Source organism: Taeniopygia guttata, chromosome 2 (assembly GCF_048771995.1).
Source record: "Taeniopygia guttata chromosome 2, bTaeGut7.mat, whole genome shotgun sequence".
NCBI lineage: Eukaryota > Metazoa > Chordata > Aves > Passeriformes > Estrildidae > Taeniopygia > Taeniopygia guttata.
Window position 1 is genome coordinate 92,776,182 of NC_133026.1, and position 27,325 is coordinate 92,803,506.

Genomic DNA, 27,325 nt, shown 5'->3' on the forward strand with positions numbered 1-27,325 from the left:
GAAAGACCTCGTGTGGTAGCATTTGAAAATTACCAGTCTGCTGGGGCCAGACACTGACATTGTTCAATGGATTTATGAAGCTTTTAAGGAGGAACACTGAGGGTTGAGACTGCAGCATCAACACTGTTTATGACTTAAACCACATCCTTTTCTTGAAAAAAAAAAAAAAAAAAGGTGAAATATTTGAACTTGTTCAGCATGTGGCTAAAATACCTGCTTAAAGGAGAGTAAATTTGCACTCTGTTTAGATGAGATAAAGACAATGAATGGACTTTGAAGGCATTGATATTGACAGCTGTCACTTTTTAGTCTACTCTAGAATTCAGCTTGGACACCTGTAAAAGAGACATGCCCTTGTGCTTGGTGTCCAAAGTACCTGTTTTTCATTTTGTCTCTTGAGTGTTGCTATGACTCCTCTGATTCATGAGGTCAGGAGCTGCTTACATCCATGTGCCTGCCAGATGCTCTGTGCAGTGGAGCTGTAGAAAACCTGCCTGGGTTCAAAGCAGGTACCACATGTTCCTTAATAATGTTAGTTCCAGGTGTTCTGAAGGCTGTTGAACATCACTGTGTTCCCAAGTGTGGGTGTAGGTCCTTGTACTGCTCTTCACAGCTGATGGTTGTTCTGCTCTGTAGGACCAGGGTGGGATTGGCAGAGGAAGTAACAAGTCATAGCCCTGCCCGTACTTGTCTGACTTGGATGTGATTCACATCCATGTTTCCTATGTATGGTTTCAGGGTTAATGTGCACAGAGTGAAAGACAGTTGCTTGAAACTGAAAATATTGATCCAGAACATATTTTTGTGTCTTGTCTTTATTTGCTTTGCAAATTCCTTGTGGTTTTAGGAGGATTCCTGATCATGGCAGTATCTTAGGGTACCTACAAAGTAAAAGGTCACTCACAAAGCTTTTCCTCTCCCTCTGCCTCTATGCACAGGGCACCTGAGATAATTTTTTTTTCCGTTCACAGTATTAATGCAAGCCTCTTGAATCTTGCAAGGGGTTGCCTGACTTGCTTTTTATTTAGTTTTGTTTCCCAAATTAACACTGTCATTCTAACAGCTTATTCCCAAACGCCTTTAGCCTCTGTGCCTTGTATGGGCACAGTAATGTAATCACTCATTTTCTTCCTATTACATGCTTGAAATTCCATCCTCAGCATAGGGGAGTACTGTATGGACTAGGGAAAGCTGACTAGTAGCACATTGTAGGTCCATAAATTATCTTTATCTGTAACATTCTGAGGTGGAGATATTTCAGTTATAAAATATGAGAACCCCAGTGTGGTCAGGAGCATTTAAAGGTGAGATATTTGGTGTATTAACCCAGTTTGTAACAACATAGAGAGGGTGCTGGTAACACCAAAGTCATGGGTTCAGTCCCAGTATGGCCATTGGCTTGAGCAGGACTCAGTGGTCCTTGTGGGTCCCTTTCAGCTCAGAATATTCTGTGAAATCTGTGAGGCTTCTCCATAAACAGAAGTAGTTTTAAAACTCCTTTCATAAAAGAAGGGACGTACATTAAAAAATAGCGTGGAACCATAATGCAGAATGTAGCAAATTTTTAAGTTGGAATTCAGTGGTTTTTCCTTCAGCCCCTTGGTATTTTAAAGTTTCAAAATAGACTGAATTAGTTTCTTCAAAGAACTGGATAACATGTTTGAGGCATCTCAGACCTTTTCTAAGTGCCTTGATCTGCCTTGGGGGTTAGTGATGAGAATCCTTTTGTTTGCAACTTCTTTTGAAGTTCTCCTTTGGTGACAGCAGCAACTGTGCTGTTGAAGTTGAGAGGAACAGAAAACTGTCCTTGGAAACTCTAGCCCTCTCTTTTTCCATCAACCTGTCTTTTTTTTTTTTTCTTTCTTATACCTTAAATTCAATTTTGACACATCCATGGGAATTTTGTCAAAACTATGAAGCAGAGGATATTGTGAATCTTGCATTTTAGAAACTGCATGTAAAAAATCTGTAGGAATGAAAATTAAACTGAGAAAACAAGATGTAACAGAAAGCTGGAGATAATGATTGTGACTTGCTTAATGTTTAAAGGAGTTATTTTATTTAACTGAAAATTAATTATAAAATTTGCATCCTTTTCTTGGCTGGTGGGGACTGAAGAACAAACTGGTGTAGGAGTTCCTGGGATGTTTTCAAGATGTGTATAGATAGCACAAGCCCAACTTCAGTCTGGCTTTTTTTTTTTAAATTACCTCATTCTGAATGATGGCTGTAGTCTTGTTTGAGGAGTACAAATCTGCCAGTATGACATCGTTAAAATTGATTATTCACCCTCAGTACAAGAGGCCTGGTGCTTGCTAGTGTGTGTTTGAGTTTCTGTATCAACAGAAAGGCATTTGGGAAATTTGGGAAATTTGCACATTTCAGAAGAATTAATGATCGAGTTCAATAGTATGTTTGAACATACTTGTTAATGCAGGTCCAGGAGATACCAGCTCACCTGAAGAGGGCCAGCTGCCATTCCATGAATTCCTGGGGTCCACAGCATCTCATCTGTTTGCCTGTGTTAAGCTGTATGTGTAGAAATTCTTCTCAATGAACAGGAGCTAAAAATTCTGATACTGATTGAGGTGCTTGATAAGAACCAACAAGGAATTTCTCCAGAATTTAGGACAGCAACATTGTTAATCTGGGATACATAATACAAAAATTACTGGAAAATTATGACCCTTACGACTGACTTAGATCCTGCCCTGCAGATTGCAGCAGTATTTGGTATTTAGAGAAAAATCCCTGCATTTGAGAGTGTTCCGGATACTTGTCTCAGTCCTTTAATGTCACAATTTTGAAGGAGCACATGTTAATGTCTTAAATAATTTTATTACTTTTTCTCCATGGAACTCTGTGGAAAATCAATTATCTCTGAGAAGAGACAGTGTATAGATTGTCCTGAAGATATACTATAGCCTGAACATCATGCATACATTTTATGAATATTAAATGAAAAGCCTTGTGTAGTAGAGTTCAGAGAAATATCATTGCAGAAGTGGAAAGTCAGGAATGTTTTGCAGAGTTCTTCATCTGAGTCTGGAGCAGTATGATCTACTGCTATGGATATAGGTTAGCTATCCAGATTGTTACTGCCTTCAACAACTTACTCTTTCTGTTATTTCAAAATGAAGATTTATTGCCAGTCAAATCTAGTTTTATCCACTAGATATTCCCGTCTGTCTTTTGAGGTGGTGCCTGTTGTTTATCTTAGTTTTGTAGATTTAGCATGGGGGAAGAATCAAGAATTTAACCATGGCCCCAGTGCTGCAGGGTTTTGTGGAAGGAAGGTAACGTGCTGTGGACAGGAATGAACGACAGAAGGAACTGGAGAAATGTCTGTGCTGCCAAAGCAGCCACTCATGCACTCAGTCTGTGTTATCTTCCTGCAATTTTTGATGCCTGTGTGGCATTCTCTAAAAAGAAAGGGAATTTTAGCAGTTTTCACTTGTGCCATTGGAAAGGAGCTAAATATACTAGCTAAACATATATAAGAAGAAGGAGTAGATTGTAAAAGGCAGGAATGAAAGTACAGACAATATGAATCTGTGCTTCACTCTGCATTTCTTTAATTCTCATTGAGACATAACACTTCTTGAATAATCATTTTATCTCTGATGAGAAGTGTGGTTTTATCACTTAGAAAATGAAGTCATTGAGTAACAACTTTGTGGTTAAAGGAAAATAAACAAGCCCTTCCTAACTAGTATGCAAAAATGGCAATGTAGTTAAAAAGTTGGCTTGAATACTCTGGAATACAACTTTCCATTTCCAAGGCCATGATTCCTTGAGGACTTAGCTGCTTCTCTAAATGTAATATGCCTCATTGCACTTTTTAACCTGGCCTGACACTGTTGTACCTGCAAGGTACAGCTCACTGTAACTCAGGATTTCTTAATATTTCCCATGTAAGTAAAGATCATCTAAGTAGGCACTGATAGCAACAAAATACGAGTAGCCTCATCTTGCACTAATGGGTGTATGTATAACTTTTTTGATATTGCTGTCTGTTTTCTGCAAATATTTTGATAGCTACTGGTTATTTGTATAGTTGCCTGTGGGAACCCAGGACGTCCCTCTGGCTGCCCTGGCTGTCTCGAGACCCTGGCAGGGGGCTCGGAGACCTTGGCATGAAGTCAAAAACACTTGTGGCTTCAATTTTAGCCTGTGGTAAAAACTGCCAACATTGTATGAGGAATTACAAGCCACAAGGGTTTGAGTAGTGTGGTAGTTGAATTAACACAGGGTGAACCCCATTTTAGAATGGGGTTCAAGGGGACAAGATGGCATGTCCTGACCCTCTTCTTCTTCTTGTCCTCCATGTCTTGGTGTGATGGTGACACTTTTCTATTGGTTGAAGGTAGAGACACACTGTCTAACATAAATGATAGATATTGGCATATTATTGTAAACATAGTTCACTTAGTTTTTGGTATAAAATGTAAACACTGCCCTGTGGTGTGCACATGGTGGATAATGGGAAAACAGGGGAACTGAGTCATAAGGTACCAGGGGATAGCTACAGTGGAAGGTTGGGCCAAAAATAGCTTATAAAACTGAGGCAGATTATAATGCAATTCTAATTTTTATCAGGTCTGAATCAAGAGCAGCTGTATATGTACATATTCACATATATAGAGCTGTAGTGTATATGCACATCTCATTTTGAAACTGCTTTATGAAATAATAGAAGTGCCTCTAGTCTGTCACCAGCTGTTATGATGCAGTAGCTGCTGGTTTGCTCCTTAGGTGTTCTGTGGTATTTTGGAACATGAGTAGTCAAGGAGATGCTTTTTGTGGGAGACATTTTTTTGTGATTTTAGGTCTATATAATATCAGGCATTATCTAAATGCTAAAATCAGTCATTATCTACTGTCCTGGGAACTGATACTGTAAAATAAATCTATTTTCCTCATCACTTCTGAAATTGCATTGAGTACTCAGCCTGAAAGAGCTCGGTAGAATTATGTTTACTCTGTTATGTACAAAGGGCCTTTATTTTATAACCAGCCTAAAGCACACTATAACTGTTGGTAAAGAATCTCTGCTGGCACAGCTCAGGCAGTGTAAGGGAATGTGCTTTTGCTTCTCCTCTTCATTGATTGCAAGGATGGAGGCACTTAAAATTTTTAGGACCCTAGAAAAAGGAGTCAAGCAACTGACCAAGTCTTGACTTTTTTTCAATACAGCTTGGTTTGAAGCATCTGGGTCATTAATTGCTCTTTTGCAGTGATATGTCTTATACTGATTTTGGTGATACAAGTATTATATATGCCAGCAATATATATGTTGAGTAGATTCTTTCAAAACATAAAGCAAAAGAAGTATTTTTAAAGTTTGCATTTTGGTTAAGAAGGCATGCCAAGCAGAATTATATCCAACCATACACTGTCATGTTTTAGGCTGATACATCACAGAACTTTGCTGTCAACACCAACATTGTGCCTTATGCGGGGAGCAGACAGCACAGCTGCTGTGTAGTTCTTCCCAGTGATTTAAATCAAACCAAAATGTCTCAGGGTTCAGTCTTTCTAACTTCCCTGAGTCTGCCAAAACCCTGTTTTCAAAGTAAGGGATGCAAACATCGCCTCGGTAAGAGCTTGGAGTGACAATGCATTTCACAGACACAGCTGAGTGTCTGCTGGATAGTGTTTTGCTGCTGCTGCTCTTGATGCCTTGCAGCAGGTTACACTCAGCTGTTTCCCAAGAGGAGCAAGAGCATAAGGAGCAGCAATCCCTCCCCTCCTGTACCACCAGCTTTACCCTACACTACATATGATGCAATGCAATTAAAGATGGAGGTAAAAAGCACCTTCTTTACCAAGTCTAGAGCAATAGCTCTGATCAGGAGTTCATCTGTCCCTTTCATTTGGGAAAGCCCTGAACTTTTGATAATCTAAACATACTAATTTTGTCTCATCCATGATGACACAGTTTTCAGTGTTTTTCTTTGCCTCTGGGATTGACTTACCCTGCTGTAGCAGATGTCCTCTTCTTCTTTTTTTCAGAGTTGACTGCTGTTCTCCATCTCTCTGTACAACAAAGATGTAGTTGATTTGCTGCTCACTACAGAGCAACTAAAACAGGATGGAGAACCTGAGTCCACTATGCAGCTTACAGAATCAGTGGCCTCTAAATGCAGGTGATCCTGTCAACCAGTACTGACCTTAATGTATGTCCCTTGTCCAAGTGGACAGCACTGCACAACTGACAGATTATATCTCTGGGGACAGGACTTAAGTTAATTGTGCTGATCATGAAGTTGTTTACCCAAAGCAAGTTGTCTCCCAGTGTAGCCACTACTGATTTCTGACTGGGTCACTCCATCTTGCCAAGGGACACTAGTTAAGCCAGACTGAGGTGAGCATCTGCTAAAACTGACTTTGCTCCTCAGCTCTGAGAGGTACTGAGCTGATGGGTTTTCTGCATGGGACACAGGTTGGTGCCTTGAGGGAGTGCAGATTCCTTTCACTTTTGCATGTCCTTCCTGCTTCAGGAAAGACCTGCACTGTTCCTCTGAGGCAGTTTCTCTGTCTCTGCTTTTCCCAGTTCTTGTCAGCTGCCATGTGACACCAGTAGACTTGCTAGGTCTATCTTTCATTTCTTTCTGAAAATTCTTGCTGTCTTGCTTCAACGTCTCTTGAGTTTATGTGACATAAGTTAGCACTCCTCTGTTCTGTAGGGAGGTTAACAGACTTAATCTACCTATCTTCTGACACCTTCCTTATTATTAATAAGGGGAAATAAGAGAAATTTGAAAGTGTGCTATGTTTCTGAGAGCAGAGATGGTAATTTTTCATGAACAGATTGTATAGCAGCCTTTTCAAATATATGTCAGAGTTTAAAAATTCTATTTCTCAAAACATCCCACAAAGTCTTCCAAATGAGCATGTACTTGAATAGAGCAATATGTATCCTTTAAAAAGCATAGGCATAAAACATTTCTCTTTTATTCCTTCCTCAACTCTTAGTCAACTCTTTGCAGTAATATTTAATATTGTATCAGTCATTTCATATCCATCATTCAACAGCTGACTGCTTATGCAGTTTACTGTCTGCATTGCTGTAAGCTTGTGTATATGTTTCTCTTGAGTACTAAAGTAAAACATTTTTAAAACATGAGTTATTTTTTCTTAGTATAAATATAAATATTTAAGACTCAATGTTTCACAGCTTATATTTACCTCAGGCTTTTTTAGCTAGGGAATTAAATGTTTTAACTTCTGGCTGTTGATTTTTCTCTAGTTACACCAGGTAGCTAACTGGCAAATTTCTTTCAGAAATAGGTAAGTCCTTGTGCTTTAAATAGTCTAATACATTAATTGTTAATGACTTGGAGCTCTAGTCCACTTGCCTTTCCTGTATAAGGAGAAATATTTGTGTACTATCTTCTGATCTCTTGGTTTACTAAGTCAACATGGAATATGTCAGTAGAAATAAAACTAAATATGAGGAGGAAAGGTGGAAACTTACAAGATCTGTCTTGTTTAAAAGTCTTTTCTAACTCTCCAATTTATGTAGTCAGATTACAACAGACTCAAAAAAAACCCCATGGTTTTCTGAGAGTATTTTTCCTTAATATTTTGCAAAACCACTTATGTGCAGCAAAGATAACAAAACCACATGTGTTTATTAAGAATGTAATTAAGAAGTTTGAAGAGTATTTCTATTTGAGAGCTGTAAAAGAAGGACTAATCTCAGTAAATGTTTGTTTTACAGAATACTGAAACCAAGGTGGAGGAAACAGCTAAGGAGAGTCCAAAAGCAGCCAGACTAACACAGCAGTCATCAGAGGATAATGAAGTATTTGGTGAGTTACTGCAAAAAGTTGAAAATGTTATTTGATGTGTTAGTACAAAGGGAATTCCCACAAAGAAGTAGTGATCTACTTGATGCTGATGTACAGCATTTGAGTGCAAGCTGTACAGTCCCACAAAGACCTAGAAAGATGGAAGAAAGTAGAAAACAAAGAGGGATCAGCAGTCTAAAACAAATAATCTCTGAGGAGAAGAAAGATTGAATCCAAGTGTCCAACAAAATTAAAGATTTATGCAGTAAGGGAAAATAAACTTCTCCCCATCCATAATGGAGAGGAAAAGTAATGAATTCTTAAAACTGCAAAAAGAAAGATGTGATCAAATGTCAGGAAGGGAAATACAGAAACAAATACTAAAGCATTGTGATACATCATCTGGAAAGTGTGCAGATTCATCATTGCAGGCCTTGAAAAACAGGTTAGACAAGTAACTGTCTAAACTGATGTAATCATCTTGTGCCAGAAGGGTAGACTGGATGACCTTTGAGAATTCTTGTAAACCTCTATTTTAAATGAGCTTCTCTTGGTATTTTTCTATGAATCCTTTCCCTGCTCTCCATATAGGTCTTGCTGATATTTTTATTATTTGATCTGAAAGCCACATTTGACCTTTTCTTCTGCATTGAGTTTTGGTAAAGAGACAGGAAATCATAGAATATGCTGCGTTGGAAGGAACCCATCAGAGTCATTGAGTCCAACTCCTGGGCCTGCACAGAGCACCCCAAAAATCACAGCATGTGCCTAAGATTATTGTCCAGACACTTCTTGAAGTCTGATGGGCTTCGTGCTGTGAGCACTTCCTTTCAGAGCCTGTTCCAGTGCCCAACCACCCGCTATGTGAAGAACCTCTTCCTGATAAGAGAAACCTTATTATTACAACTTAAGGTTGATTTTATGCTAATAGAACTCCAATGAAGAAGCATTAGTCTAACATTAATGCAGGAGAGGTTAAGGCAAGGCTGATCATGTGCATGTTAGTAAGGCTGACTAGGTTGAAAACTTTTGGATGAGTGAAATATTTTTGAATACAGTAAGGATTTTTTTCTTTCAAGGTACAAAAGGCATGGAGCATGAAGAATTAATAATTACTCTTTCTTACTAATAATGGAAACCATTTAAAATTGTCTTTTCTCAGTGAGATAATATAGTGTGATTGGCACATGAACCTGAATTTCTGGTACAAATATTTCCAACACTGATCATGTAGTGCCAGTGACTGATGAATCCACAAGAGCACTTTAGAACTAGCTTTCAACTTTATTAAGTGGGTGTTGAGGCTATTACCTCATTTCTTTGCCATTTGCTCTGCCTGGTATTTGCAGTAGATCCGGTAATACGGGTTGTAAAGCCCCATGGCACGGTGTAATATGCATCTCAAACTGTCCTTTCTCAGTGCAGATCTCTCGTTTTCCTTCTGTGAGAAGGGTGGAGACAGCAAAGCAAGGCGGTCTCCAACTGCCTCTTTCTACCAGCAAAATCTCAGGCATTTAACCTTCTGTATATTTTGATCACTACTCCCATGTACCAGTGGGCTAACCCAGCAGTTAGTTAAGCCTGTGGTCCACGTGGGAACTGTGAGTTTAAAGATGAGAATTAAGCATGAAGTTCATTGTTAGGTTTAAACTCACTGTCCAGGGATCCATACCCTGGATCAACAAATTCTTTAACTAATTGAAGAAAGTCAACATGCAGTGTTCTATGTGATCTTTAAAGCTAATGATTTACTAACAAACTGCTAAATATTTTCATGTTCCAAATCTGTGAACTGAGCTAGTTATCTAACATAAGACACTGATTAGCCTTTGATAACTTAACACAACAAGGAGGAAAATATCTTTCCAACTCCAAAACCAGTCAGACTACAGTATCTCATATAAACTCTCCTACCACTTTGCGAATGACAGTCTGGGTTTTTTTGATTTAAGATTAGGTCAAAATTGGAGTAAAAAAGGAGGAAGTATGGTGCAAATGGACTCTATAATCTTTTCTTACCCGTGTCAATTGAATAAACCAAAGTGGACTGAAGGTGCAAATGAAACCACTTGTAAGAAGAATCAGGGAGAATATTTTGATAGCTACAAGTTTCATATTGTCTTGAGAATGACTGCTGTATATGCCTTTCCCTGCAGTTCTCAACAATTTCTTAAAATACTCTTACATCTTATAGGGATAAAGCATAAGCTTGAAGCGGTTTTCCCCAAGTGAGTTATTTGTTGTTCTGTGACTTAAATTATTACAGACCCTGCTCAGTTATTCTCCCTCTGGCTTGATCTATTTCAAGCTATCCCTCATTTCCTTCTTTTTCCCCAGTGATGCTAATTATGCCAAACATCAAGTATTCACCAATAGTTGGTTAATTTATAGCTCCAGCTTTGACTAGAATCCCTCTTCTGAAGAATTTTTAATCGCCTCCCATCACTTTGAGCGGCTGCAGCTCAGCCTTCCCTTTTCACGGAGATCACTGTCTTCCGTGACTTGTTTACATCCATTCCCCTGGCTTTCTCTGGGCAATGCCACCCCCTACAGAAGGGCTGGCAGGGGCAGCCCTGAGCCCCCTTTGAGGAGGGGCAGCCCCGCGGTGCGGGGAGCGGAGAGGAGCCGCGTTCCGGCACCTCCGGCTGTCCCTCGTCCCGGAGCCACCCGGTGGCAGCAGCTGCCAGCCCCTGGCAGCTTCCGGGGAGCCTGGACTGCCAGCTCCAAGGCTCCTCCTGGCAGAAATCTCTTTGCTTTGTGCTTGTCTCCTCACTCTCCAGGGTTAGCGTTGGCGTGGGCCAGGTGGCGATAATGACTTTTCAGGATAAGAGAACTTTCTCTGCTGTGGACAGCATGGGGTAGATGAAGTTGGTAAGGATTGTTATACAGAATATTCCCGATGAACTGTACCATTTGAACAGAGTTTGGTTTTTTTTTGAAAATACTTCCTTTCAGAGTAAATGTGGTTTCTGCTGTCCTTATCAGCTGTGTCCAGTTTTGGAAGCAAACACGTCATTATTGATTGGAAATATCAGAATGGTAATGAACCAAGTGTGGGGCTCTTTCAAGCCTGCTAGACCTGGTAGCATTCTTTGTAGATTCAAGCAAGGTTTCATCCACTACTGTAAAGGGACACTTGTGAACATACATAAATGCCTTAGTTTTCCTGTTGTTCTTCTCTGTATGTGTTAAATGTGGGAATGACCATTCCAGAAGGCTTTTTTGGATTTCTCTTTAATGTTTATTTTTATACTGGGGTATAGATGAAAAGACCTTGCCAACAATGAAGCCACATTGTACCAGCTGCTTTATGAAACAAACAAGTCAGGTGTGTCTTATGTTTCACAGAGCTAATTCTCAAAGGCAATGAACTTTTTATACCGGAGGTTGGAGGGAAGAAATGGAGCAGAAGGGTAAGGGTATTGGGAGAGAAAACACATCACAGTGATGGCATTTGCAACTATGCAATTCTGAATTGACAAGAGTTAGTTTTGTTTGCCCTTTGAAAGGATTTTCTTGTGGCACCCAACAGAGTTCTGTTGTCTGATATATACTGAATATGCATCTGTGATGTGGAGCTAGAACGTCTTTCTCACTGCAAACTTCTGTTGAACTTGCACGTAGTCAACATGGTCTCTGTTGCAACTAGTATGTAGTCAGAAAAGGATTTTGAATTACTTTTCAGTCCAAGTAAGAGAAGAAATTTGCTGGCTATGGTGCTATGCATTTAAAGAAATGGGTCAGGAGGGGACTCTTAGCCTTACTTAGAGAGAATATTTTCAGTTTATTTGATCCAATGCTACCCTACAAGAGTCAGGCTGGAGAAGGGGGGAAAACTGCCTGTCATTCTGACCACTGGAAGGACTGGAGCTTCCTTTCTTTGGTGCAACACCTATTACATTAACCTGGAAAATTATAAGTGCAGATTTTTAATTATACTTTTTTCCCCCATTGTCTTAATTAGCATAAGATTACAAGCAAGATTTTTGTTGTAGGGGGAACTCTTGTATATTTTGTATTCTCCTTTCTGATGACAATGAAAGTCAAAGTGTGCTAATCTTTGGTGATAGAATCATAGAATATTTTCAGTTGGAAGAGAGCTTTGAAGGCCATCTAGTCCTAACCCCCTGCCATGGGCAGGGACACCTTGAACTAAATTGGGTTGCTCAGAACCCTGTCCAATGTCACCTTGACTGTGTCTAGGGATGGGCATCCACCACCTCTGTGGGTAACTTGCTCCAGTGTTTTACTACCCTCATGGTAAAAAACATCTTTCTTGGGAAGACAGAGTAAGACTTTATCTTTTCAAACCCAAAGATTTCCTTTTTTATATGGTAGATCAGGTGTAAAATTGTATCTGGATGTGGCCATTTTTCTTCTGGTTTAGAGCTTTCCAGGGATCCATGTCTGGAGTTGTACTGTGAGGTGTTGGGTTGTGGTGGGGTTCTGCGCTTTGGCTATTTGTTGTTGGTGAGGGATTTTTGTTTGCTTGGTTTTGGTTTTTGGTTTGTTTGTTCTTTGGGTTTTTTAACTAAACAGAGGTGAAAGGAACACTTTTTCTCCCCCTCTAAAAGGAGAGATCCTATTGTAGAGCTTTTTCAGCACCATCTGCCATACTGCTGTTTCAAATTGCAGAGTTGGGTACGTCCTGAGGTATCTTTTTGTGTGCAGAGCTCGGGGACTCAGCAAGAAAAGTACATTCAGCACAATTCTATGCTGACCCTGACTCACCCTGATTCTTGCTTATGCTGATGCCTGCTGCTGTGTCCCACGCAGAATGTCCTGTGGGGAGTTGTGTAAGCCCACACAGGATGAAAGACCTCTCTCCATGAGACTTCCATCTACAGTGGTTTGACAGACACAGTCACGCTCACTGTGGGTCTTCCTCACCGTGGTCCCACTGCATCCAAATATAGGAATTTTTTGATGCTGCGTATTGAATACCAGTTTGGGTTTTCTAGTTGGGTGGGTTGGTTTTTTTTTTTTCTCTTTTGGTTGTTGTTGTTTGGGTTTTTTTCTCAGCTAAGGATTTATTGACGGTTTATAAAGTTTGTCTTAGAAATTGAGAGAATTTGTATTACAGAATTTACTGACAAAGCTGAGAATATAAATTATTATATGTTACATCTCTATGGATGTCACTCTTTTCCTGTACCCATTTTTGCTTTTTGATTCTTGCTTAAAAAAGGGAGGGGGCAGAATGTGAAGGGAGGAGCTGGAAGGCAGAAGGCCCTTATCAGGAGGTAATGCAGTCCTGTCAGGAGCTGGATAAAAGCTGAGGTTTACTGCAGTTCAGTGACCTTACTGGGAAGCTTCTTTCATTGTAAACACAATCAATTGTGGAACACAAGCTATGACTTTAATGCAAAATAATGGCAAGCTTACAGCAAAAAAAAATCAATCTGGTGTGACAGCAAATGGTTCTAAAATAGGTGTTATTACCATGGTGCAGTTATTTCCTCTTGCCTGAGAGGCAAATGGGAGAATTTAGTGTCCTGCCTGTTTTCATTATAAGCTAAGTAATGATTCTCGTTTTCCAGCTACCCACATATTTCCACTTTCCTTAACCTTCTTTCCTTTTCCCAGTTTCTTGCAAGACTTGCTCTCTCTGCTTTCATCTAGAGACCACTGGTTTATCAAAATTACCACAGCAACCCTGGATTAGCTTTCTGAGGTGGAAAGAATAGATTTACATTTTAATAAAAAACCCATTTGCTATTTTTTGTACAAGTTGTCGGGTCTCAGAAGTACAGCTCACAGCTTTCCCTTTTTTGGCATGGTATTTCATGCTTATCTGCAGTGTTCTTTTTTTTAGGGAAAAGGCTGAATCTTATGTATCTTGCATATCATAAAGTGGGTTTGCAAACTGCGTGTAATTTTTACATGTGGACAAGTGAAGCTGAATGCTGGAGAAGTGCTGTGGTGGAAAGAGACCTGTAGGAGTCCAGGGGCAGCAGCTGGACAGCTGGTAGGATTTTTTGTTATTTTAAAGTTTTAAGGTTTTTATAAAGTATAGATATTTGCAGCTTCTATGTTAGTTCTGTGGTTGGTTTGGTTATGGTTAATTTTTATGGTTTTTCTTTACTTAAATGTAGCATTCAAACATTATTTATTTCCTGGCAGAAATCTCAAGCTTTAAACAGTAATGGTAGCTCTTGGATATCTAATTAGTTAATATGCCATTAATTAATTAATGTAGTGTTTTATGGCAGCATCATCTAAATCTTCAAGATTACTTTTAGCATGCCATTGATGTTTGCTGCAAAGTTGGTGCACAAGCACTTTAGGGCATTTTAGCAACTCTGATTTGGTATGATTTTTCTTTTTTTTCTTGTGTGCGCCACATGCAAGCAACATACATAACAGGGGTCTGGGTTTTTCTAATATCATAGGGGCTGGATTTGTTACTTGGGTCATTAGCATAGGCGTGGAGCTGTGGCAGTGATGGCTGCTGTATTTTTAGCAGTGGTGGGCTGTGCTTGCTGTAATTAATTAGCACATTAACAATAAATGACTTATTCATTATTTTAGTGCCTGCTATACAATGTACAGGAGCTGGTGATTTCTTTTCCCCTTGTTTATTCAGTGAGTCTGTATGCAAGATGGGGGGAAGCACAATAGGCATTTACCATCCTACTGTTATCCAGAACAGCATTATATCCAAATGTAAAAGTGAAGATTGCCAAGGGTGGTCTAATATCACATGCTGCTGGGTGGTGATACGAGGCTTTTGGCTTATCAGCTAGCCATGAAACAAATTGCTCCTTTCCCAGTGTATTTTGTCATCTTTGTCGTGTTACCAGGCTGCAGCCCAAGAGGGTATTCTGTGTGCACAGAAGTCCATAGTGATCTCTGTCACTGATTCTTATGTACCATCCAGTTGGGTTAAGGCAGGATTTCATCTGTAAATGAATTAAAAGTGCTTTTGAAAGATCCTTATTTTGGGGAAAGGAGTTGAAATGTTGCTGTTGTCCCATTTCCAAATTTTTTGAGGCTGAATAACCACTCAGTTCTGGTTTGAGTGAAAGAAGAAGCAGAATAGTTCTCTGCGGGCCAACCACTCTTCTGTCGGGTTAGCTGAAACAGATGTTGTCATTAAACTTAAATTACAACATGACTCACTTTTTAATGCAGTGTCTAGAAGAGAATTAGGAGGAGTTTTTGTACCATACATTAGGAGAACATGAAAACAGCAGCAAAGATTGATAATACTACTATAATACTACTGTGTCTTAAAAAAAAATACAGAAGCCATCAACTTGAGCTTCCTGCATAATACAAACTATGGAATTTCATTATGTGATTTCCAGACAAAATCCTTAATAGGTGATTTGAGCCAGAATAATGTCCTATTGCAAAAACTGTACTAAAATGGTGGATTCTCCTCAGACTTTAAGAAGTCAGTTACCCTGGTTAGAAGCATTTTGTTGATGGTCTGGACCTCATCCTTACCTCTGATTGTGTGTCTGACCTCCATTAGGCTTCCCATAGCACACATCATCAAAGACATATCCAAACCCAGATTTTTTTCTTTTCTGAATGCAGAAGACAGAAACCAGGGGGAAAAAAAGGGTATGCAGAGGTAAACCTCTTGCCCTCATAAATACAGTGGGTCAGTGCTAAGTTGATGCTTCCCATTCTGTGTGCTGTTAAATGTGTGAAATTCCAATTCCTTGCCAGGATCTGGTGGGCCTAAGAAATTCTGGATTGTAATTTTTTAATTCACCCCCCACTTTAAGTAATGTTCACTTATGATAGGGTAATTAGCTCTATTGACTTTGCCAAAATTAAAAAGAAAGTGAATTGAGCTTAAAAATCAAAAATCCATTGACTTGTCTTTCCAACATTAAAGGGTTGGTCTGGAGTGTAGAAAAACCTGGGGATTTTCTTATGTTCAGGTTGATGCCCAAAGAGTATGGAAGGGTAGGAAGAGAGCCACTGTAGCTGCATCCTCTTGTCCAGCAGCAGTTCTGCAAAAATATCAGCTTGGATGTGTAATGGGTGTAGCTCTGGAAGGAGAGCCAAGCAGCAAAAAGCCCACTGTGAAAGGATTATGAAAGTAGAGAACGACAGCAATTGTAAACACCCCATGCAAACTGTTTTGGTAGTGACCTTGACAAAATATTTTTATTCCTATGCTGGATTAATCTAAATTATGCTTCAGCCTCATGTATGGCATTTGCAACTGTCTCCACAAGACTGAAAATGAATCTGATGGTGATGGAGAATGAAAGCAAGAAGAAATGCACAGCATTCGAATGAGTGAATGAAAATTTGCAGGACTTGGCATCTGTCAGTTTCCCCTTGGCACTCCCATCGCTGTACCCTGGAGCTCTGTGAAACTCCAGGGCTCCAGTACCATGTCAGGCAGGAAATCCAATCCATACTTGAAGCTGTGGGTTTCTATTACGCATTTGTTTGAGGAGGCTGACTGTGGTTTGGCTTAACTCCTTCAAACACATGGCTCGGCAGCACTTGTGCAATAGTTCAGTTTTAGGGGTGGGACAGTGGCCCTTTAAGTGCTGACAAGGAGGAACAGAGCAGAAATTCACATCTGAGATAATCCATTTTTGATGAGGAAAATAGAAGTGAAAAGGACCAGTATTTACTGGTGTGCACACACTGGTACTTGTACAGAAACATCCTGGTGGCGACAAGACTGTAGTCGCTCACAAGCCTTGCAGGGAGCAGAGAACAGCCATGATAATGCTGCTCTTTATTTCCAGTGCTGTTCAGAGCAGGCTCCCTCTCTAGAGCCTTCCCTATGCTTCTCTTCCCTGTTGCCAGTGAAAAGCTTGGCCTTCTCTAGTCCTTTTAATAGTCCCACTTCATTAGAAGGAACCATTTTTATACTGAATACAAATATTACCATCAAAACAGAAACTTTAAATTCCTTTGAGTGATTTCTAGTAGCTGCCATCCATTGTGATTTTTTTTTTCCTTTTTGGTGGTTCTTACTGTAGCATCTTAAAATTTCTGCTGTGCATCATATTAATCTGCTGCAGGAGGACTGCAATAAAAATCAGCATCCTAAAGACTAAGCTCAGTTGTTTAAACACATGCATGGACTGCAGAATAATTTTAAATATGTTTATCTCAAATGACTTAAACAGAAACAACCTACAGATAAAAGAAATTCAGAGGAGTTCTCATTTCTGTTCTAAAATACCTGTAATAGGATTTTCTTTTAACTTTGCTTATGGAAAAGTGAATGAATGGGCTCAGAAACAAAAGTGATAGGTTTTGGAACACTTAACTGAGCCACCATCTTATGTTACAATGAAGAGACTTAATTTCATTGGACTCAGTGGAGACAAAATGAAAATATTGCTTCTAAAATAAATACTTGACATTTGACAATATTTATTTCTTTGAAATAAGTCTGCTTCCCTGAATGTTTTTAAGGATGTGGTGACTCTGTTTACCTTAATGGGTCCCCCTGCTTTTTCAGCACAGCAACTGAGCTGATTTTAACAGAGCCATTCAATGGTTGTGCCTGAGTTCCTACCAAGGGTATGGTTATGCCCAAGTTCCTACCAGGGAAAATGCTGATCTGTGGTGCCTGAAGTCATCAGCTCAGCCAGCAGGTTTGAGGTACCTGTCTTTCACACCAGGCATTGAGAATGCCACTGGGGCAGCTTCGGGCAGGCAGGTATTTGCATTTTCTGGTCTCCTGATGTCTTGCAGCCCAAAGTCAAACAGGAGTAGTAGATAATTTTATTCCAAAATGGATACGCTGAGGTGTAATTGCAGTTTTGCCATGAGTAAACTGAATTTTTTTCAAGGCTTTTTTGGGCAGGATTAGGTATAGACATGATAAATTTTTGCCATCTTTAGCTTCACCTGTTCATCAGGTCTAAAATGTGCAAGTATGTAATTATTTTAAGGTAAGGCTATGTCAGGAGCAGGCAGTAGTGTTATTCTGTTCTCTTTTACTTACTTTCAGGCTGTCTTTTGGTTTTTGTACAATGTTCAGTCTTTTGTATAAACTGGCCATCCTTAAAGTGGCCACAAGACCCTCTTGTTTGGTCTTCAGATTTTATTGCTGTAGTATCTTCATTCCTTCTGCATTTGTCAACATAGAAAATCTATTACAAAATAGGCAATAGATGTGTGGATTCCAATTGTACAAGCCTGAGTGCCCTATTATAATTAAATTAAATAAAAATTAAATTAAAATTATGCATTTTTATTCAGTATTAAATAAAAATTCTGAATGTTTATTCATTTTGATTTTTATATGCCAAAATTTCTTGAAATTCTTTTACTGCTCTATTTCAGAATATATCATTCCCATATTAAGATCTGAAGGCAAATTTGTTTCAATATTTGTGCTTGAAATAAAACCCAAAACAAAAAACTGTTAAGACCCCTGAAAAATGAGAGCGTCCCTCTTCATTTTCCACCAAATTTTTCCACCTTTGCTTGGAGGGATCAGTGGCTGGCCAGCATCATCATGAGCTGCACAGCCTACAGAGGGACAATAATAAATGAAAATTAATAGAGGAACTTCACTAGATTTCAGTAGTAGGAACATGCATGAACACTTCAAAATACTATCCAGATTTTGACCAAGATATTTTGGTGGATCTGGGCTTAAAGTGAAAATCAGAAGATTGGGTGAAATAACTGCTTGTCACTTTTCCCTCTGTGATAAGTTCCCCTAGGCTCCAGCAGAGAGATGTGACTTCTGTTTCTAAATGCCACCAACAATAAATCTGGCATCTATTTTAAAATCAGTGATCATCTGATTATAGTAATTTGTATTTAGTGGCCTGTTTTCATTATGTGGGCTGAAGTGATTAGTGAGATTAAATTGAGGAATTTTCTGAACGTGAGAAGCCTGGGAGTTAAGACTTCTAAATGCATTCATGCTTGGGATTTTTCTTTGTTCTTTTCAGCTGCTCTCATTATTTCCATGATGCCCAGGGTTTTTTTTCCCTATGTTGCTAAAGTACCATAATCCAAATGCAGAGTCACTTCCAGCATTATTTCAGTCACTATTCATACTGCAGGAACATCTAGTCAAGGACTGGACCTCACTGAGCCTATTGGTCTGTAATCATTACACCATAACAAGGTTGCTCTTCACCTCTTACTGCTGATTCCCATTTCTGAGAGTAGGTATTTCCCTGACAGTCAGACTGCTTTTACACCAAGCAGTATTTTGCTCCTAACTGTAAGACAAGGACTAAATTGCTCTAGATTTTGCAGAAATTGCTCTAGACTAACTGTAGTTTCCTGATAAAGCCTGTTCCATTTGGGTGAACTCAGTAGCAGAATCTCAACAGAGCAATTATTCTCTGTGGATGTGTACTTCATTAGCAGCCTCTCTAAATGCTGTTGCTGCTCTTGACAGGGTTGCAGCTGCAATGTCACACCTGTGGCAAAAAAAACAGCAAAAAACCCCAGCAGCTCTGGTGGTGACTGCTCCCTGAAGGCAAGCGTTTAAAATATCCTCTCTTCAGCCCAATAATCTTCTTATATTGATTTGTAATTTGTTGTTCAATTTTGACTAATTATGAGGAAGGGCAAATGTCTTTCTAGTTTCCGAGTTAAACGTCTGCCACCCATGGGTTATTTTTGTTTCATGTATGTGCTAATTGAAAATGCAGTCTCATGCAGTGAAAATATTTTCTGTATTTTCTTAGTTCTCATGTAGAAAGACCCCTTTTAGCTCTGCCTAAAGGTACCTATTAGAAGATTTCTGAGACTGAAATGTTCTTGCAAATTAATGCCAAGATTCCATTGAAAAAGGAAGCAGTGGAGCTGGCCCCTCAAGAAAAGAGAAGTTAATATCTTGAAATCAGCATGCTATTTAAAATCACACATTGCTTTGGCTAGTGACACTCAACCACTACTTAGCATGTCCAAATAACTGGCTTTTCTAGTCAATTCCCTGTCTATTTTCAGAGTATTATAATCATGTTCCTTATGAGGAATGAATTGTGGGAGAAGTCAGAATATAAGATTGTTTGACATAGGGAGCTATTTAGAATTTAGAGCATTTTCTCTTCCATCTCTATTAGTTTGCTTGTGCTGACATAATTGTGATACAACACTGCAACGTAAAGACATGTATTTTTTAAAGGCAAGATTCATAGTTCAAATATCCTGATTTAAATAAAAATATAACCCCTCTAATTTGGCAGATTCATTTTCATTGAGGGAGTATATAAATACTTGGTACTTCTGGTGTTTTTATTTAGTTGTTTTATTTGCTATTTTAATTAGAGAATGAAAAGGGACCTGGATGATCTCAGGATGTTGGAAAGCTGTTTTTTATCTATAATGGTAAATAAAAAAAATCTTTGCAAATAGTGACATTTTAATCTGAGTGAAATATCCTAACATTTCTTCTTTGTAGAATTGCTAATGAGGTCATGTCTTTCTTAAAATTGCTGTTGATTTGCATTAAGTGTAGGGTTTTATAACATTTCAGAACTTCTTAAAAGGTTGTGGTTGCAATAGTGCATTTATTTTAAGGATATTATTTATACACAAAAATAAGGAACCATGCTAGTAAGGTGTGTCTTCCACAGGGGAGAAGATAAAATTACAACCTGGATTAGGGAAGGAATTTGATAAAGCATATTTATGGCCTTTCATGCTCTGTACATTCATCTGTTCAATTCTTAGGCTGGTTTGTGTTTTAATTCAGAGAACAGTAATGTGCACACAATGGAGATTCATAGGCAATTTCCTCATCTTTCTGAAGTGTGTAAGTTGGAAAGTGTATAATTTTCTGTGGACTTTAGCACATAGTACCAGTTGGAGATCTTGCCTATATGCTGCTTATGCTAAAATGGTGTGAATCAGAGGTGGTTTGTTTTGTTGTTTTGGGTTTTTTAAAATCAACACATCTGTGGCTGAGCATCTCATTTTTGATATTACTGGTAAACAACTTAGTGTTTTGAACAAAATTCAAGAATCATTAAAATCCATCACAAGGATGTGACTTGAATGAAATATTATAAAACAAAATTTAAGAGGTAAGAAATACATCTTGTATGGGAGACTGTAGAAAAGGACAGAATGGAATAACCTTCTTCTTTCCTAATTACATTATCTTTGTGTGCAGCCTCTTAGCCTAGTGTTTGGGTTTTGAGTGGAGGGATTTTCCTTGTGTTTTGGAGTGTTGTTTATTGGGAGGTTTGTTTAGGGGCTTTGGGGGTTTGGGGAAGGGATTTTTGGTTTTGGTGGGGTTTTTTTGTTTTGTTTTGGTTTTTTTGGGATTTTTTTGGTGGTTTTTTTTTCTTTTTTTTGGTGGATTTTTGTTGGTTTTGTTTGGTTTATTTGGGTTGGGGTTTTTTTGCTTTGTTTTGTTTTTTCCTCATGTGTTAGTATCTAGTTGTGCTAAAAATGTTGGATCAAATGCACTTTTAGGTTTCTGCCTAAGGCTTTGGGGAGAGACAGATGGAGCTGGGATTAGAAACACATCTGTATCTGTTTTGTCATTCTTAAAACTACTTCACCATTCAGAACACAGGGTCTCAAGGCTGGAACTCTTAACTAAAGGATTACTTGTAGATTACTTGTATCCTAACACCTTTTAAATTAGCCCGGTGGTAGCAGATTTCATCTGGAAAGGCAGAAGAGAAATTCCAGGTCTGTGAAAACACTTAACTTAAAATGTCCTGCCAACAGTTCTACCTCGGCCTTTATATGTGATAGCCAACATATCTCAGATGACCTCAGCTCTCAGGGGAACATAAGAATAGAGGCATTCTCTGCCTGCATGAGTGGCTGGAATAACACTGTGCTTAGTGATCAAATGAACAATCCCTTTGAGCTTTCGAGATAGTACCCCCTCTCACAGGGCATCGGAAAGCATTTCTTTAACAATTATGCAACAACAAAGCACAATAGGGTCACTGGTGGCCATGATTCCTTTCCGAGGAGGAAAGTCAGAGTTTATGTTACCTTGTTAGTATCTCAAACTGAACTGGTTTGGCAGTTGAGAAATGCAGCCTGTTGCCAGATCCCTGGTTTTAGTGGAATAGGGTGCTGCAGAACTAAATGTTTGAGATTTTTTTTGTGTTTTAACCTGCCTGGTGCTTTTTTTTTTTTTTTTTTTAATACCTCCCCCTATGCTCCCCCAGTCACTTATCTGGTGTTCTTGGTCTTTCTTAAAGCAGTTTAAAGATCTTCCTGTTGTAAACAGAACCTGTACTACGGACTGTGCTTTTCTTATGCTCTGGATCATTTCTCTGGCCCAGTGGTTGTCCTTTTTACTGTGACTGATTCCTTCTATGTGACTACACTATTTTACTGCTGTTGTCTGCTTTTGCTTGCCACCAGGCTTTTTTTTTTTTCCCTGTGTTTTTCTCACCATATTTTCTTCTCACCTGCTGACCCATTAGTTTCTGCCAGACCTTCTTTAGTGCCTTTGTATCCTTCCATCTGGCTGGTTCCTTCCTTTTCTTCCTTATCCTCTTTTCCTCTTCGTGGTCTTCCTTTACTGCCAGGGGTCACTACTTCAGCTGCTTTCTAGCATCTTCTCTACCAACAAACACACAAAGTTCTCCTGGTGAGCTTCTTGATTATTAACCTGGTTGTTCCCACAAATATTCTAAACCATATTAGCCCATCTGTCTCTTTTCTCTTATCCCTGATCATCAGAAAAAGAAAAAATGTCCATATGCTGAGTCAATCTGAAGTAATTTAGATGTTTCCTTTTTTGATTTTTAAATGTTGAATGTGGAACGCTGCAAACCAGTGAATATTCCAGCCTTGCACAGATGAATGCTGATGAGATGACCCGGGATAATAGCATTGGTCAGCGCTGTTGGAGCCATTTTGCTGAAATAACAAATTCTAGTCAAGACTGAGACATATTCCACAACAGGATGTCTGGTATTTTCTTTGAATTTGAAAACTAGTAACAAAACTGAGGTAACACAACCAAGGTTGTGCATGTGTGTGTGCAAACAAGTATTTGAAGGACACGCAAGTGTTGCACAATCAGCAGCAGAATGAATACAAATACATATATTCTGTGTTCTCTGGGATGTTTGTGTCACCTCACCTTTTCATTCTAGATTAAGAAGAATGGAAGTTGAAGATAATTTTAAATTAATGTTATTTATAAAGATCTGGAGTTTACATTTTTTTGCTGGTGCAGTGCCCATGCCTTAATAAAATCTCTGGGGAAAAAATATATGCTCTTTAGCAAAATTGCCTGTTCTCACCTACTGAAATAAGCCTCAATGTAATATTTATATTCTCATTATAGAGTTCTACTGGTTTGTTGTTGTTTTTCTTTTTCCCCTTTTCTCCCTGCTAATTAGTTTAATGCTGACAGCACAAGAAACATATTTTTACTTTTGTATTTGTACTATTTATCTAGAACTTTAGGGTCTAGATAATACTACAGGTTTTAGAAAAGGGAATGAATTTCAGTCTTAGCCTTAGATCTCATATATGACCAATTACTGTTCCTAGAATCTCACTAGCTCTTCCTACTGCTTCCAGCCTATGCCAGTAGAATAGGCTGTGATGGTTGGCTTAGAGCTGCTTATAATCAGGAAGTACACACAGTTTGTTAGATTTTGCATTGTTGGAGGATCAAAGGCTGGAAATGGGAACGTATAAATTTGACATTTGGTTTGGTATTCCTGCTGAGTAAAAGACACACACATTTCTCCCTTTGCACTCTTATTTTCTCCTGGTGGAGCAGAAAACGTATGATATTTAGTCCAAAAGCAAGTGGTTATGTAGATGGCAACAAATTGCTGCATAACTGTGGTCCGTCCCAAGGAAGAGCAGGAAGGGTGGGGAAGTTGCACTGGTTTTATTTTATCCTGCAGAGGGTATTTAGTACAGCCAGGTTTCCCAGGTTCCCACTGAGATTTTGTTTATGGAGAGAAGTATTTTGAATGTCTAAATCTATTGCTGCATGTTTTTCCTGTCTCTGAATTATTTTAAGTACTGTGGATTAGTATCTTGCTTCAGATTTAAAAACCAACCTCCAAACCAAAAACCAGATGAATGTGCATGATAGATATATTGACAGCAGGTTACTCTTTCTGTTAAGAGGGCGAAACTGGTAGAAGACAAAAAGCAACGTAAAATTCTTGAGCAGGCAATTTGCATGTTGTGGGTGGATTTTCTGGAATACCTGAAGGGAATTTTAAATCCTCTGGAAAAATATAAAAAAAATCACAACCTGATTGTGTTGTAAGTAATGAAGAACATTAAGCAGAATGGTAAGCTCTGCAGAATATCCTAAAGTATTTAAGTATTTTCACATTCACAGCTCAGTCTCAAAGGAGAAACTGTAAATAGAAGGGAAGGACTAGAAAAATCGGGTCTGTGCAACTGTTAGTAATGAACACTGTCAATACCATGTTCTGAGAACTCTGAGATGTAAAACAACTGTTGGCATTTGAAAGTTGGGACAGGGTTTGGGTTTTTTTTTTTTTTTTGGAAGAGTTGAAGGTCAAAATATTTGGTGCCAGACTGCCTATGAGCTTTAACCTGGCAGGCAAAATACTGACACCACTAAACCTTTCCAGTCTGGCTGGCAGTACTGCCCCTAGCTGTATGTGTTTTGTAAGAACACACTGGGGACAGCCAAGCAAGACCAATAGATCAACACGTATTCTTAAAGAGCAGCCATCTGTAGCATCCAGTTCCACTTGGCTAAGCACTGATTTGATTTTTGCTAATAGTTTTTGTTTTAAGCTCATTGTAATCTGTTTGGATTGGTTTGTTAAATTTGAAGTAAATAGTCTAAAAGTAGAATTTGACAGCCGCTGCTTTATTGCCACCTCCTCTCTCCACCCCATTTCAAACAAAGCCTAATCCCAAGATAGAGTGGCTACACATTTGGCTTGTTTGTTTTTGATTTCTGTTAGAGTTTCCTGCCAAAACAACCTGATCATACCCGTGACAAGCCTGAATTTGTCTTCTTAGTAACTTGTCCATGTTTGCCCTAAAAAGCAATTTGATGCAAAAACTTCCATCAAAAAGGGAGGTATTTTGGGTCAGTAACTACACAATGAAAACACTCAATTTCACTTCTGGAGACCCTTCATTTTTAAATTGCTCTGGGTAAGCACATTCCATCGTATACTGAAAGAAGAGGAATTAACAATCGATTTGATACGTCTTCATGGGGCAGCAAGACAAGGAAAGCAAGAGAAATGTGCAGTTTGGAGAGTACAATTCTGCTGGTAGGGGAATAGGATGTTTCCTTCTTCCTTACCTGGATCTTGATCTGAAGGTCATGGCATGTGTCTCACACTGGCCATGGTCATGGGTTGAAAGCTTTTATTATTTGGCTTGTTGATTTGTTTTGTACACATACAGTACTAGAGTGTTCACATCTTAAGTGGGATTGAAAATGTGGCTGATTAAGCACATAACTTATCCTGGAATCTAAGGATTTATTTCTTTACTTTAGAATTCTTTCTCCATGAGTGATTTATTTTTACATGTGCATCTTTTAAAACAATTGTTTCTCCCTTCTTCTAAAGCCAAGGAATAACGAGACACAAAGAAGCCCTCTAAATTGCAGGACCCCATCAACATTTTCTATCTGTCCTAGGGCTAAGTCCTGTTTTTTTCCTGTATTCACATGCTTACAGTCCCTTTACTTTCTCCTTCCATACCTTTGTATCTATGTTCCCATGTAAAAAAAAAAACAAACCCCAAAACCTTCATGGGCAGACTGGATGACTGAGGATGTTGGAATTCACATCCTGACACATAGCATGGGCACAGCTATACCACAAGATTTCATCTGGTATGAACAAACAAAAAGAACAGACTTTTTTTTCAGGTCATTTGGAGTACAACTAAGGCTGCCCCTTAGTTCTTCCGAGATTTTGTTTTATATAAATTTTCAATTTGTGTAAAATAGATGCAGGAAAGACTAAGGAATGCTTTGACAATACAATGGACGTTTCCCAGGGATTGATCAGCTTAGTTCTGAATCATGATACTGTGTAATTCCTGTAAGGGGGTTGAAGCATATAGTCCCCAATATGTATGCTTAGTCAGAGATAAAAGAGTTTCAGTCAGTCATTTTTAAAAGACTTTTTAGCTATTGTGTAGGGCAAGGAGTAGAGGAGAAAAAACCATTGCTTCTCTGGTATCACTGGCATCTCTCCAGTCAGCATTCAAGTGCCATGGTATTCATTGAGTGTTGGGTTTTTCAGAAGCAGAGCCTTGTTTGATCTATTTTGTGCTGCAAAACATGAAAAGACAGTCTCTAAATAAATTTATTTTTATTTTCATAGAATCACTGACGGTTTAAAATGTATTTCATTTTCATATCCATTCCTTTTCTGGCTACCATTTAAAGCATATTTGATCTAGTTAGCAAGCCCTTCTGCATGCTTAATGCTGCTCTTTCCTCTGAGTTATTAATGCTCATGTTTGAGTAAATGTTGCTGGAGAAACTGTGTATGGCCACATGAGAAATATCACTGTCAGAAGGTAGCCTGGTGCACACCCCAGGGATGTGGTGCCTCTGCATTGCAGTACATCCACCTTTGCCTTTTACTGACATTTATTTGTTCGTTAAGAGTTTATGTTTATTAAGGGAATTGCCTTTGTTCTGTCACCAGGTAGGCCAGCTTTTGCTTATTACATCAGCTAAATTATGCTAAAGTTCCTGTGAACTGGACTGGGTGTCCTGTCACTCACATAAGTGCAAGTGTCTCCTACTGACTTGAATACCAGTCAAAATAATCTTTAAAAAGTAGCAAATCTCTACTGCAGTGCAAGCAGAAGAATAATGGCTGCAGATGATGCAGTTTTATCTGCTGGTTAGTTGTGATGATGATGATGGTAGTTATTTAGCTAGCCCCATGCAGCTTCTAAGGAGCATACAAAGTGTGCAGTAATTAAGTAATGAACTACTCTGTAAGTTAACTATTACTGTATTCAGAAAGCCTGACACCTTTCATTATGTGTGACAGACCTGGCAATGAGATAAAGATGTAAGCAGCATGACTTCAACTTGCAATCATCTAGTCAAACTGTATCAAATGATAAATTAGACTCATATGAAAAGGAATAGATGCTCAGATAATGTCATGGTATAGCTCCAGATCAAGTTATCCTCTATCTCTTTTCTCTTTTTCTTTTAATATGGATTGCAACAAGCTGCTTGTGCCATCAGAAGTGTAGGATAATTTGACAATTGCTGATTTCAACTAAGTTGTATCAGCCACCTGCAAAGAATATGGGCCTTAATTTTATTCCTTTCAGTTATGTGAGAAATATTTTCCCTCCCAGAATAGAAAATTGGGGAATCAAAAATGGGGTGAGTGATAGACCTGTCTTATTTATTGTCACACCGAAAGAATTGTCAGGAGATGTGGATGGGAAGAAGGGGATTTGTTTCAGTAAATGCCTCTTTGTGATACTTTCTGAAAGGCAAGCAGTCAGAGCTGGAGACTTTTGCAAATGCAAGTTTTTGTCCTAATTATGAACTACTTATTTTCTTACTTTTATGAAATGTATCTTGGTCTGTTAATCTGCATTCATTTGAATTTTTTTCCACTTGTTTCTCAGGC

General features: G+C 38.8%; 1 protein-coding gene across 9 annotated transcripts in view; it reads left to right on the forward strand.

Annotated features, from left to right (window-relative positions):
* MBP (myelin basic protein) overlaps positions 1 to 27,325 on the forward strand; it is a 112,928-nt gene that overhangs the window by 48,374 nt on the left and 37,229 nt on the right. For 8 of the 9 annotated variants that reach the window (XM_072924020.1, XM_030264003.4, XM_030264008.4 and 5 more), the window contains one exon: positions 7,727 to 7,817. The exons of the other annotated variant lie outside the window; for it this stretch is intronic. In XM_072924020.1, coding sequence (XP_072780121.1) covers positions 7,727 to 7,817 — 91 coding nt within the window. The remainder of the gene's footprint in view (positions 1 to 7,726; positions 7,818 to 27,325) is intronic. 9 annotated transcript variants of the gene reach the window in all.